General features: G+C 46.4%; 1 protein-coding gene across 5 annotated transcripts in view; it reads left to right on the top strand.

The window, feature by feature from the left end:
• The window catches only part of LOC119402433 (ferredoxin-fold anticodon-binding domain-containing protein 1), a 157349-nt gene extending 154321 nt beyond the window's left edge, over positions 1-3028 (top strand). For 4 of the 5 annotated variants that reach the window (XM_037669583.2, XM_037669581.2, XM_037669580.2 and 1 more), the window contains one exon: positions 1247-3028. In XM_037669583.2, coding sequence (XP_037525511.1) covers positions 1247-2183 — 937 coding nt within the window. In that variant the 3' untranslated portion in view covers positions 2184-3028. The remainder of the gene's footprint in view (positions 1-1246) is intronic. The other variant, XM_049418639.1, reaches the window with a different exon arrangement.
• Positions 3029-13936: the final 10908 nt, after the last annotated feature.

The following is a 13936-nucleotide window of genomic DNA, read 5'->3' as shown; positions in this document are numbered from 1 at the left end:
TATTACAGTCGTGCGCGCCGCGTGAAGGCCACAAGCGCAGCGCGAAGTTGCCGTTTCCTCAGGCGCCCTCTTTTCAAACAGAGGCCGGTTCTCACTCTTGTCGGTGGGCGGGGCGCCTGCACGTTGACATCGCGGAGGCATAGCATGCTTATAGGCCGATAGCCGGAGGATTCGCTCGCTGGATTTCAAGCAAGACGGACGTGCCGGCCGCGATGTCCTGGATTACTCCTCGTACCTCTCGCTGATCGGCGCCCCGTGACGGACTCCTCGCCCGCCATGCCGTGCGCCGCTCATCGACGGGGCCTTCGCCGCTTCGCCGATGTTGTGCACCGTGCCTCTAGCTGTGTTTCGCGGACCCGTCCCTGAACTCCCGTGACCGTTTCCCCATCTTTCATGTCCTCTTTTCTCTTCGTTGGATGGATGTGCTCCTATCACTTTTCTCTCTATTTTCCTACTATTCTTTTATTCCCTCCTTACCCCCACCCCTACAAGGCACTGCGCCGTGTCGCCTATAGGCAGACAGAAATTAGGTGCCTTTTTCCTTTCCTTAATAACCACAGAAGAAGCCGGATGAGACGCGCTTCTTGCCACGGGGTGCCGCCACTTGCCCGCGCTGCACTCCTCAGTCTGCTAACTTTACACGGTAGCCGCACTCGCGCATGCGAATCACAGCGGGAGAGCGATCGCGTTTCATGACGCGCGCTGACGTAACTTCTTACCCCCGTGCCATCCCTCCCTGTCTAGCTTCCAGTGCGCTCGTCGGCACGAGAAAAGAGAGCGCTGAGAGCGTGCGCCAAACCCCGTAACTCCGCTGATTCTTGACGGATTCGAGAAATTTTTGCGGCAATCGATTCGGGAGGCAGTAAACTCCAATACTAAGGTCATTAGGTCATTACTTGGAAAAGTGGTTCATGACCCCTTTAAGCTCGAGGCTTCTCCCACTGTAGCTGTTGTAGGAGATGGTGTACTTGTGGTAGCCTGCTCACCGCCACAGTTGGTTTGGTCTCTGGATATTAGTCCTGCACATGTACACGTAGGCTGCCTTGCTGCTGCAGAACAGGCTCCAGTGCCACGTGTTCTTTGCTGTGACTTATTTTATTCATTTAGCATTTTTTTTCTTTAATGAAGTGATGAAGGCCCGAAGTCAAACCTCAGAAGTTGCTAAGACACAAGTTCTCTTGTCAGAAAGATCTGTTGTGCATTAGAACAGCCAATTCGTGGTGTAAACTGTTATCATCTTGTGCAGGTCCTTGATGGCTGCCGACAAAAACCCGCTAGGCAGAACAGTACACCATGTGGCTAAAATGCTTGAACTGGGCGTTGGTGACTTGATTACATCTTGGGCTGCCCAAGAGGAAGTCTCTGCGACAGATGCTGTGTGGAGGTGCCGCCTGGAGAGATCACATACGTGCTCACCTACTAAGCCACCATTCAGCCACATTCTGGACATTGATATCAGCGATCCTGCCAGGCTGAGAGATGTCTTGTGCTTGCTTCAAGACATTTGTAGACACAATTTGACATTTCATGCATTTTCTTTGCTTCAGGACAGCGTGGACACTGAAGGTTGCCACGGATACTGCAGGGGCTTGCTTGTAGCCACATTGATGTGCCAAACGCCACTGAACTCGCCAACAGCTGAAATACCTGTGGGCAAAAACATCTCGTCATTAAATCCCATGACATCTTGCAGTGCCACTTTTGAAGAAAATAGCTGTTCACTGCAGACCAGTGCGTGTAATTTGCTGTCTGATTGTCTTAGATCTTTAAACTTTGATGATGATAGAACAGCTCATCCTGTTTTTCCTTGCAAGATAAGCCTACATATTGAGCTGCTGTCACTTGCATCCAGCAGCCTCAGTGACTGGCGCCTACTCCTGCCACAACCTGGTCCAAAGCCATTGTTTCCAACTGCTTCGTTCACTCATGATCTTAGTTTCTGGTTGGGTGAAGGATTTGACCAAGGCAACTTCTTGACATTTATTCTCAACAAGGTGGGTGACTTGCTTCGAAGCATGGACCTCATTGATGATTACTTGGACAGCAAAACTGGACGCCGCAGTCAATGCTTCAGACTTTGCTACCAGTCACTGTGGAAAGCCTTGAGCCAAGAAGCTGCACGAGATTTCCATTTGGCACTGGGTGTGGATGTCAGTCAAGTGCTTCCTGTGACAGTCAGGTGACTGGACGAACTGCCTTTTTTTTATGTCACTGATTCCCTCTCTCTGGTAAGAGTCTACGCCAGTGGTTCTCAAATGGGGTTCCGAGGAACCCAGGGAGGCCTGCGGAGACCCGTTTAAATAAAAGCCACATACTACACGCTGCATGCGGTGTTGTGACCCCCCCCCCCCCTTTCTTTCTCTCACTGCAAGGGGTCCCTCATCTATTCCACCGGTCCACAAGGGTTGCCGAAAATTCATGGTTGGGAAACACTGGTCTAGACCATGGGTTAGTCTGAACACAATTCGAACTTGCTTGAACGATAAAAAAGACTCTGCTGATCTGCAATCAAGGCTCATTTGACCACAAGAGCCAAGTATAACTACATTGCGTGTAGCAGGGAGTTGACAATTTCGCATCAATAACGGCCAAAAATTGCTTTGTCTTCCCTTGGCAAACAAAGCTGCTGGTGTGACCAACTATGGGGCAAATAGGTCTGACCAGGCCAATGGGTGATTTAAATCATGGCCCCGTCACGGTGGTGTAGTGGTTATGGCGCTCGACTGCTGACCCGGAGGTCGCGGGATCGAATCCCGGCCGTGGCGGCTGCACTTTCGATGGAGGCGAAAATGTTTGAGGCCTGTGTACTTCGATTTAGGTGCATATTAAAGAACCCCAGCTGGTCGAAATTTCCGGAGCCCTCAACTACGGCGTCTGTCATAATTATATCGTGGTTTTGGGAAGTTAAGCCCCATATTATTATTTAAATCATGAAAAATCTTCTATAATGCTCATATTGTTTGTTTTGAATTCATTAAATTATGTATACAACACTGAAATATCGATACTTCGAACTCACAGCGGCCCGAATAAAGCACTGAATGCTACCATCTGTTGTTTTTAATATTGCTATAGTAGGACAGCTTGAAAAAAGCAGTTGGCCACCATAGATCGGTGTTGCTCCACCAGCAAATCACTGCTGATGTCGCGCGGCCTTTTCAAAATGGTGTCGTGCTCGACAGCTTTGGGGCGTCTGCTGTTAAGGTAAGTCATTTCATCGGTAGTAGCAGCGCAGCAGACATGGCGTTTCCCTTTTCAAAAGGCCGCAGTACAGTTAGAGTGACCTAGAAAAGGGGGAGTGTCCAAAGCGCCGGCTCCCGCGTGGGCCTTTTGCGGTGAACTCCCGCGCCGCGCCGCTGCTGCGCCGGACCCGTGGGCTTTCCGCGCTCGGGAAGCGCGCGGGAAGCGAGGGGCGTCTGCTACGCGCTGTAGTTTTTTGCGCCGCGGTTCCACACAGGGCACTTGAAGTCTCCTTAACATTTATAATGCGGTGCGTAATGGAGCTTATCCATCTTTAAGCGTTGTGTTAATGCTGGGGCAACAACAGAATGCAAAAAATCATCTGTCAAGCGGCATCAGCATGGCTATAGCTAGTTCCGGTCACAGAGCTCGAGAATTCACGTTGGTGCGTGTGTAAAAACGCGCAAAACGGACACGCACAAGCAAAGAACGAAAAAAAAAAAAACCTTATTCGCACGAGTAATCGGGCAATAGCATCACGCATGCACGAATGAAGAGTAATAAAAAAAAAGCAGATTGCACGCGCAGTCAGCTGAAATACTTGCGCGCAGTGACCGCTTTACACTACTAGCTTTTTACTCATGGTCGCCACTGGTTTGCTAGCAATATGCACACCGCTTTATTCGACAATTCATTAGCCTCCACTAGCTCTTTATTATGGACGGAGCACACCGGGAAGACGCAAGGGAAACAAAAAAAAAAGAGTAGAGACGGCCATACGCCCGCAATGCTGTTGGCTTATTTTTGCTTCTGAGGTAGTGTACAACAAGGCTCATCGTGCGGAAACATTTGAAAGAAAAGCAATGCCAGGTAAACCTTATTCCACAAGCTTTTGCATAAAAGGCTTAATATAAAAAATGCTTTACAAATATCCAGATATCATGAAACAAAGTTACAAATGCGCCCATTCTTGCTATACAAGCGGCCTGAACCGAAAATACGGTGAGAAATTGACAAATAGAAGGGTAATATCTCAATCACTTCAGAAAATTGTTCAAATGCAGAGATGCCTTATGTACCTAGCCTGAAAAAATGCAACATGCGATAATATATATATGCATTGGATCGCTGAAAGTTAGTATGGAACGTTCTCGCGAGATGCATGCATTGCTTCAAGCCTTCACCATACGAAATGAAAACAGTTTCAAACAACTCATTCTCAACTTCAGATGTTTTCACGGTTCTCGTAGTTTAGCGTTCGCCCGGTTCAGAGACTTTACAAAAAGATGTGCACGAGTAGTTACATAAAATACATTTGTTTCCGCGGCAGTTGAGTGCGCGCCAACAGGGCACCCGACCGCCATTTCCCGCTTTTTCCTGATGACCTCAATATAGCGTCCACGACAATTTCGTGCTGATACTCCGGAGTACTTAAAGAGCGAGTCTGCTCATGTCTTGAATAAATATAAAGAGATGACCAGACGGGTAAAACAAGCCTCTTTTGTCTCGCAGACGCGTGCAATCAGCTGCTCTGAACTGAGAATCACGTTTGTTTTCGGGTGATCGCTCGTAACATGAAGTGACGCATACACGATGTTGCACTGTTATCGTTTCATTTTCTTTGGTTTGTCTTTTTTTAAGGCTAAAGCCTTAGATGCTTCATCAAACACGAAAATTGACCGTCGGCATCCCACGTAGCCAACACGAGTGATGCACAAAATCATCACGCGATGACGTCGACAGAACTTGTGTCGTCACTATTCAACGTGACGTCATATGATGACGCCACCACGTGACATGGTCGCTTTGCATTACCTCCGTGATAGGGGGGCGATCACGGAGGCAATGTAAAAGCAGGTGAGGTGCAGAAAGCTTGCAATGCCTTCGATCCTGTCGGCAGTCCGAAAGCACGTTATGTGCAGAAGAAAGCTTTCGGAGAGGGGCGAGGGAGGTTCAATGCATCGACTGACGAAAAAGATGGCTTTCGTTTTCGAGTCATCTCAGGCGAATGCATAAGGGACCATGTTTTTTTTATCACTTAATTTTTTCGCGTACATTTTACCTATGCGGTCAGTTCTTCAAAATGTATGGGTAAGTCTTACATGTTGACATCAATATCGGTGACCACCACGTTTTTTATAACCTGACGGAAACAAATCGTCGGACCACACATCATTAGAATTATTTCTGGCTACAGAAAGCGGGTTTGCGCGCCACGCACCATATTATTATTATTAGTCGTTACGCAAACGGCAAGCATGTCAGGTTAGTGATGCCATGACCCATCGGTCGTGTTGGGCATACGTACATTCGTGCCCCTCCGTGCCAATTTTCGTGTGTAACAAGTGAACGAGACGCGAGTTACGCGAGTAATTTTTTACTTTTGGTGCTGCGGCCACGCCGACTGACACATTCGGCTTCGCATGAAATGGCCTGAAACAGCAGCGCCGGAGGCAGCCTTGTAAAACAAATCGAATGCACGAAATAAAAGATAGGATATGAAGGGTGCAAACGCGTTAGCATGCATGAGCTAATTACTACGTGCATATGTGCTACGTTCTCCTGGTTATCTCCAGTTTATTCTCTCCTGCAGCAAGTTCACGTTCGTCATTCCACACGAACGTAAGTTAAGCGCCTTCCCTCACGACAAAGTGTGCGCAGAATGCGTTCCTCAAACAGCCACGGAAGTGTGGACCAATGCGGTGACAAACCAGCTGAAAGGATGTATACAAAATCCTCGTTTCATAACACACAAACTAACAAACGCGTTCTCTGTGTGAAGAGTCGCTGCAGTATTATGTTGCAGTGACGCAGTATTAAATATTGCCCAAATCTCCGCAATTTTAGCTAATAGTGGCCAAAATATCACGCGCGTAGCAGACGCTCGCCGCAATTGACGCGGCTTCCGCCGCGTAGAAAGCCCACGATGATGATGATGATGACTTGGGGCTATTCCGTTTGTATCGGGCGGGCAAGATTAATTTGCCCTAGCCAGCGAACAAAAAAAAAAAATCACAGCATATCCACGGAGTGAATGATGATGAGTGGGCGAAGCTGCGGAGGTTCATCGGTAAACCGTGAATCTTCCGTGAATTCTGCCCAGTACAACATCACCGACGTGAGATCGGGCGCGTTTATACTAAAGGTTCGATGAGTTATGACGACTTGCAGCTCACTTTAATTTTACATGTACGCTGTGAATTTTCATTGTTTAGAAAACCATTGCTTTAGAAAACATCTGGCGTCTTTCGTTAAGCAGCTGGCGTCTTTTCGTTTTGCTTTAGAAACATCTGGCGTTCTTTCGTTTTGCTTTTACAAAACATCTGGCGTCTTTCGTTGGTTTATTTCATCAATCAACGGCGTTTTGAACAAAATTTTTATTGTTTAATCACGCACAGGAGAAATCTCACCAGGCACTACCTTGGAGGTAAACAATGGCTGCTAATGGGAATGAGAGACAGAAGAAGTCGGCTTTTAGCTAACACTTACACTTCTACTAACATTTCCTACTGGAACATGCCAATGGCTGCTAATGGGGAATGAGAGACAGAAGAATTCGGCTTTTAGTTAACGCGCACGCTGCGAATTTTTTATTGTTCAACAACGCACAGGAAAAATCTCCCACCGGCACCACCTTGGAGGTCAAGATCTGGTCCTAGCGTTACGACTGGTCACGCACTACGACTACGACAACTACGAGGGACGAACGGGTGCCGCTTTAAAGAGCTTCGCCCCTAAAAACACACACACACTCACAGCACACGGGTCCGGCACGGCAGCGCCGCGGCGCGGAAGTTCACCGCAAAAGGCCCTCGCTCCTCCCATATATTCGCGCGGCGCTTTGGACACTCCCCCTATTCTAGGTTACTCTAGTACAGTTCCTTTCACTTCAGACTAGAGCTGTGCACAGGCCGTATTTCCGAGCCCGAGCCCGGCCCGGGCCCGCCGACTTTGGCGAAGGCCCGCCCGAGCCCGACGGCAAAGGGCTGCGAGCCCGCCCGGCCCGGCCCGACGTACGAAAACACAATCCCGGGCCCGACCCGGCTTTTTGAAGGTTCGCTGCGAAAACAAAACATCGTTTTCCGGTAATATGGCATTTTATTGAGCATATCCAATATGATCAAACGACACACGACGAACAGTCACTATTACACAGATTACAAATTACAAGCAGACGGCCTCATGCCAGCAACAATGGAGTTCGCTCGCCAAAGCCGTCACGTGTATGGGGTATGCCCATGCAAGCGTCAGCTTGCACGAAGGCGATCTATTCGGGTCGCTGTCGCGTGCATTTTCACTCATATGGGATCTAGCGCGAACAGTCGCGTGGCGCCGTCACTACACTCTTAGAAGAAAGGGCGTCGGGGCACTCCCTTTGTGAGAGTTTTGGCTTGTCCCGCTGGGCACTCCCTTTTCCGGGGTGAAACAACTCCCTCTAGGCAGGGAGTGATTCAACGCCTCCTCATGGAGTACAGTACTCCGTCTGCGATAGAGTGAAAGCACTCCTCCGAGGGAGTAAAGCTATCACGTTGAAACAGCTTTGAAATAAAATTAATCGAGCACAGAAAATGGCGCATTCATACGCGCACACATTCACGCAATCAAAACACTTAGAGCGCTCGCAACCAAAACGCATACATTAGAGGATTTTAGTCGGTCCGGCACACCGGTATACTCAAATTGCTTTGCGTGTACCAGAATACCGGGTGTGAACTGCGCATACGCACGCCCGGTAAACATGGCCGCGCCGCCGACAGCGATTGCCGCCCACCTCGGATCTATCAAGTGGCGGTCGCGCGCTCTGTCGCTCGTTATCTCCGAACTGATGCTTTTATTTGCTTTAGGTTCACGTCCTTAAACTTCGACAGCAAGGTATTCGTGTCGATTCGGCACCGTTTTCGAGAGCCATACTCAAATAATCAACGATGTAGGCTTAGCGAGTGACAATCCCGGAATCTCGAAGGTCATACATTATGTGTCGGTTAGTAGTTTTTACCCTCCATAGCTGGCGCAACTTGACGTGGCGGCAGCTACGGCACACAAAGCGGCTGCGAAAAAGAAAAAATTTCGGCACTCGAACAGCGTTTTACGGAATAATTTCTGTAATGCGTAGCTCTAGTGGTAATTAGAAAATGTACATCAATGTAAACATGCACATATGACAACACATACAAATCGCACACGATACAGGAATCGAACTCATGACCACAAGCACCGAACGCAGACACTCTAACTACTACGCCACGGAGCCACCTCGTGCTTCGTTGACTTTTCACGGCCTTATATATTTACAAAGTAGTTTGCAACGAGAGGGTGGAGCTTGCTACTTCTTTTTTTGCATCACCGGCGTGTGTTTGCGCGTGGATTAGGTTAGTAAATAGTTAGCGTGGCGCCATGAACTCACGAAGGCCACCATTAGCACCTTCAGCTCCGACTTCTGTTCGTTGTTTGTCGTGCCGCAAGAGAAATGATAAACGTGTGTTTTTTGTGTGTTCACCATACATCGTGGATGTCTGGCTCGCCCAAAAATTTGCTCATACCGGCGTGAAAAGTACCTTTAGATAGCGAAACTCACGTATGTGTATTCTACGAGCGTGTGCTGTTGGAGCAGTTTTGGTTATTTTTGCCGCGAGCTGCAAGTGTCGGCAGTGCGTTCTCAGCTGTTCGAAGACCACCATATGTCGCATATTTTTGTTACATACGTCGATGTCAGAGTTCCAAGGGTATTTTAGCGTGCACCTATACAAGCTCGTGCATTTATTGCGCGTGTAGGTGCTGTTGCGATCTGCACGCAGGGTCAGCGGCACCTCTGAGCAGTTAGACGAATATTTGCGTGATGAGCACTTACGCGCGCTGAAGCACGACATACAGTGCTTCTGAATTAGTCATAGTCAGTATTTAATTGCTTTTATACTCGGAGACTAGCTACCTTTTACTAAGTAACCTTTACTCTTCCGTATCACGCCGCCGTTAAAATGTATGTCGAAGGCGTCCACCAAGGTTAAGCACGATGTCCATTAATTCGCGAGTGACACGTCACCCTTAAAATAGAAAAGATAATACTGTTGCGCCTCTGTATTGCGAACGTCCGCGTGTAGTTGGCACTACTCCTGAAGAGAATGTGCAGTACCTATTAAAAAAAAAAAAGGCATTATTGTATGCCTCAGTGAAACAGCTGTTCTTCAGAAAATAAGGTGTCATTTTAATTAGGATATTTTTGTCACGGCAGGACACAACTTGACTTTTTCGTGATTCAGGATTACACATAGCACGAACATGAGTGCAGCAGATAAATAAAAACTGAAAAAAGTGGGTGCCATGTGCACTCCTACTACCTCGTGTACCTGTAGTTGATTCCAAATCTACAAATTATGCGACCATTGATAAATGATCAACCCATCAATGTTCGATCACAGTTGATCTGTTTTCGTTTACTGCCTGTCGCTTATTTGCACGATGTTTTGCAAGAATCACCGGTTAAACCCATCTGGTAACGCAAGCATTATCTGTAGCATGCAGTGGTTCTCAAGAAGGGGGGGGGGGGGTCAGCGAAGCCATTTCTGGGGGTCCGCGAAACGCATCTTCGAACAAAAAAGAAAATACGCCTTTTTTGAAGAAACAGTATGTCCAATGACAGCGGCCCCCACTATTTTTTGTTTTGCTTCACCGCATAACGGTTATGCATTGCGGCGGAGCTCACTTATGCTTTTCATGAGATGGATGGATGAAAGAACTTTATTGTTTGTCCGGCAGATTAACGGCCCGGGCTCAGGTCTCCCATGTCGGGACGTGAAGGCCTTGCCTCTCCGCCGCTTCACGGGCCTGCTGGACTGCCCAGAGTTGGTCGGCGAGCTTGGAGCTGCGCAGAGCGGCTTCCCACCTCGCCGAGAGAGCATCGGGATTAATACGTTTGGCTTTAGCCTCGCATTCCCAGAGCATATGCTTAAGCGTAGCTGTGTCTGTCTGGCAGACCTTACAGATGCTGGTGTTATAGATCTCGGGGTATATTCGGTGATATAACAGTGGATTAGGGTAAGTGTTCGTTTGCAGCTGTCTCCAGGTAACCGCTTGAGCTCTGCATAGATTGCCACGAGGCGGAGGGTAGCATCGCCGGGCCAAGTAGAAGGTCTTGGTCAGTTCGTTGTATCCCGTAAGTCGATCCCGGTCCGCGAACTCTTCGACAAGGCCAGCTCCTCCCGCACGGGTTGTTGCGTCGCGTGCGGCGGAGTGCACTGCCTCGTTAAGGTTGGGGAAGTGCGGGCAGACTTCGGCCATATGGGCGGGAAACCAGATCAAGGTAGCCTGAGAAACATGGCCGGCGTTCGCGAGATGGCTATAAAGCTTTTACTGCAATTTTCTACCACATGTGCTTTTCCAGGCTTGCATATTTGAAGAGAAAGCGTAGCGAGAAACAGCTGAAATGTGGCGGCAGATCGCACAACTTAGTGACAAGCTGTTGAGATTGAATTGGCGTGGCACTTTAGTTTGACCATTCTTTGCCACGGAGAAACGCAAGGCACCTATTTCACGCTGCATGTTGTGCTAATTTATAAGCCCTCACACCCCCCTCCTTACTTCTCACTGCAAGGGGTCCCTCATCACTTCCACCAGTCCACAAGGGGTCTCCAAAACATCCATGGCTGAGAACCACGACCTATATAAGAGCCTGAACAATTTATTTTACATGTACAAGGACTTTTTTGTTTGAATTTATTACAAATTCTTAAAACTTCAAATGATACAATAAATGCTGGTTGTAGCACTTTATTAGAATCAAAACAATAACATTCACAATGTCAATGTAAATTATACATTTCCATCTACCACAGAACCTATGCTCATTATTGAACAGATGAAACAACATACACAATGCAACCTGAGCACTAATTCACAGCAGTAAAATATTATGAAAGTATAGTTCGAAAATTCATCACAAAGCAAGACACATACACTTCGAAATGCCAGTATGCAAGTACAATCCAAAGAGATGGCATGCACAGCAGTGGCGTAGCCAGGGGGGGCACACCGGGCCTCCCTCGCCCCACCCCGCCCTCGAAATTTTTTTTTTGCTATGGCATACAGAGCCCAAAATGACAACTGAACACCTCTGCCTGCCCGGCTCCCACTTCAAATCAAGGAGACGACCCCCCCCCCCCCCCCCGGAAAAAAATTTCTGCCTATGCCCCTGATGCACAGAGAACTTGGTGTCTGCTTACACATGAAGGCAACTCGATAAGTAATAAAGGCTTGCAACACTTAGGCATGGTGGTGTACCATTTTTCTTATATATTGCATTAGTTTGCCCTCAGGCATGAAAACATGTTACGCATGATTGTGCAGTTCAATGTTTTGTATAAAGACCTGTGGTGTAGACCATAGATCCATCTGCTAAGGTTTGTAAACACAGTCACCTTTATTCACATATTTTTAAGAAATAATGTAAATTTATAAAGTTAAGCTTGGGAACATGGCATTATTTCGCAACCCTATTCACCCGTATTATTATGCATAAATAGTAGACCAATGGTTACAATATTTACATGCCAGCTAGTGCCATAAAATGCGACCGGAAAATTGGTTCCTCGTCACCTTCAACAGCTCAATTTATGGCTCATGCAGAAGTGCCACATTGAAAATGAATCCGCGAATACCATGACAGGAAAGTTACCTCGGAGTTAGGCAATAACATGCTTTGAATTAAAAATTGCCCATCAATACTGGTGGTGGCTTGGCACATTAGAGGACATGCCATGAGGTTGAATAAAAATTGAACAGGGAATAAATAACGGCTGTAAAACAGTCAAGAACCATGATTAGTAAATTAAATGAGTTTACATTCAGCATCTTTTCAAGCCATGTAAAATTTTCAAATGCACACTGTTATTGGAAAGTTTGGACTCAGCACCGTGCATAACACACTGCAGCAGTCCAAGTGCTGACAATCCTAAATACTGAGAGATGTACAAGATCATCAGTATAGTATACTGTAAGGCACAGGAGTGTTCACAGAAGAGATCGTCTTGTAGAGAAACAGGTGGGCCAGAACTGTTGCTGCTTTGCCAAAAGTGTTCAGTCTTCCTGAAAAAGATATCAAGCAAAGAAGTCCATTAAACTTTCTGCATCCATACAAAATACCCACTTGTCTTCTCTTACTGCAGACTTCTCCGAAAAAACAGAAAAATACAAAATTAAGAAGCTGCCAAGTATTTTCTTGTGAGATATGCAATAAGTGTGCAGCACACTTTCATTCTTGTAATATCTAGAAAGACGCAGCATTATAATACAGAAAGACGAGGCTCAATTGCTTGTCCATGTTTTGCTGCCATGTTTTTATACACCTAGCAAAAGAACAAGGTACAATAGCTAGTGTGCAGTGTTGCTTGTAGTTTTGTGGAGGCAACTCCTATTACAAAATAATTCATTTATCCTCAAAACTTAGTGCATGTTCTCCCAAATAAATTATTTAAAATCCTAGGCTAGACGGGACAAAATATAGATATATAGTACTTATGAGGCATGCCACAGTGGACAGCCTCGATTTTTTAATTTACATTTAAATATAAAACTCTGTTAATGCCAAAGCAACATCTAGATGTTGTCCTTCTCACAGCACTTTGGACTAAACCAGCTGTGCACATAGCACCTGCCTGTAAGCACTGCACCATCCTGCTTCTGCCAACTATGAAATGCGTGCATACTGAAAATTTTATATGCTGCTTACTGCTTGCTGTTACCTTAAATATCCCCTAGCCAACACAAACTAGACAAGCAATTAATATAACTATCAAGGAGAAATGAATGTAAAATTTTCCTAACAGTGATAACTTAAATCACAAGGCGCATGCAGCCCATCCTATGTTAGTCCTGTTGTGACTCACAACAGGACTAACATTTGTGTCGCAAATTGTGAACGGTTTTGCAACTACCGAACACAAAAATAAAGTTAAACACCATAATAACAATGCGCTAGTGAGCTTCAATGTATATCGATGTATATGCCACTTCATTGTTAAGGTAATGCATCACAATACTGATCGTTTGAAGCAAAACGGGAATGTGAACTAGTTGGCGGGTAATAGGCGAGGTTCAAGTTTAGGCAATAAAGCTTTCAGTTGTGAGTAAGCGCTCTTGATGTGCACTTTCTTGTCCTTGTCTTCTTAGCACTGCCGTTATATAAGTACTGACCATTTCGCCAGGAACACTATGAATCCCTCACAATACAGTCAATATCATGCTACAGGTGTCTATTATCGAGGCACTCCACTGTAAATTAAATATAGTGTTATAGGCGTGACAGAGAGCAGGTGCAGATTCTGCATACTGTATCGGATGATTGAGATAAGAGCTACCATGACATTGGACTCAAAATAGTGATACTCGCAATGTTTCCAATGTATCAATGACTTGCTTCATTAAACACAGGTATGCACTGCACAATTCAGAAATGGATTCTATTTGATCACTCTCTCCTAACGAGATGACTGCTACCAACCCAGGTTCTGTGAAGTCCCTCACAATACAGTCAATATCATGCTACAGGTGTCTATTATCGAGGCACTCCACTGTAAATTAAATATAGTGTTATAGGCGTGACAGAGAGCAGGTGCAGATTCTGCATACTGTATCGGATGATTGAGATAAGAGCTACCATGACATTGGACTCAAAATAGTGATACTCGCAATGTTTCCAATGTATCAATGACTTGCTTCATTAAACACAGGTATGCACTGCACAATTCAGAAATGGATTCTATTT

The sequence above is a fragment of the Rhipicephalus sanguineus genome, chromosome 8 (assembly GCF_013339695.2).
Source record: "Rhipicephalus sanguineus isolate Rsan-2018 chromosome 8, BIME_Rsan_1.4, whole genome shotgun sequence".
In the NCBI taxonomy this organism is placed as follows: Eukaryota; Metazoa; Arthropoda; class Arachnida; order Ixodida; family Ixodidae; genus Rhipicephalus; species Rhipicephalus sanguineus.
The sequence above is the reverse complement of the archived record's forward strand: the minus strand, read 5'-3'. Positions and strand labels throughout refer to the sequence as shown.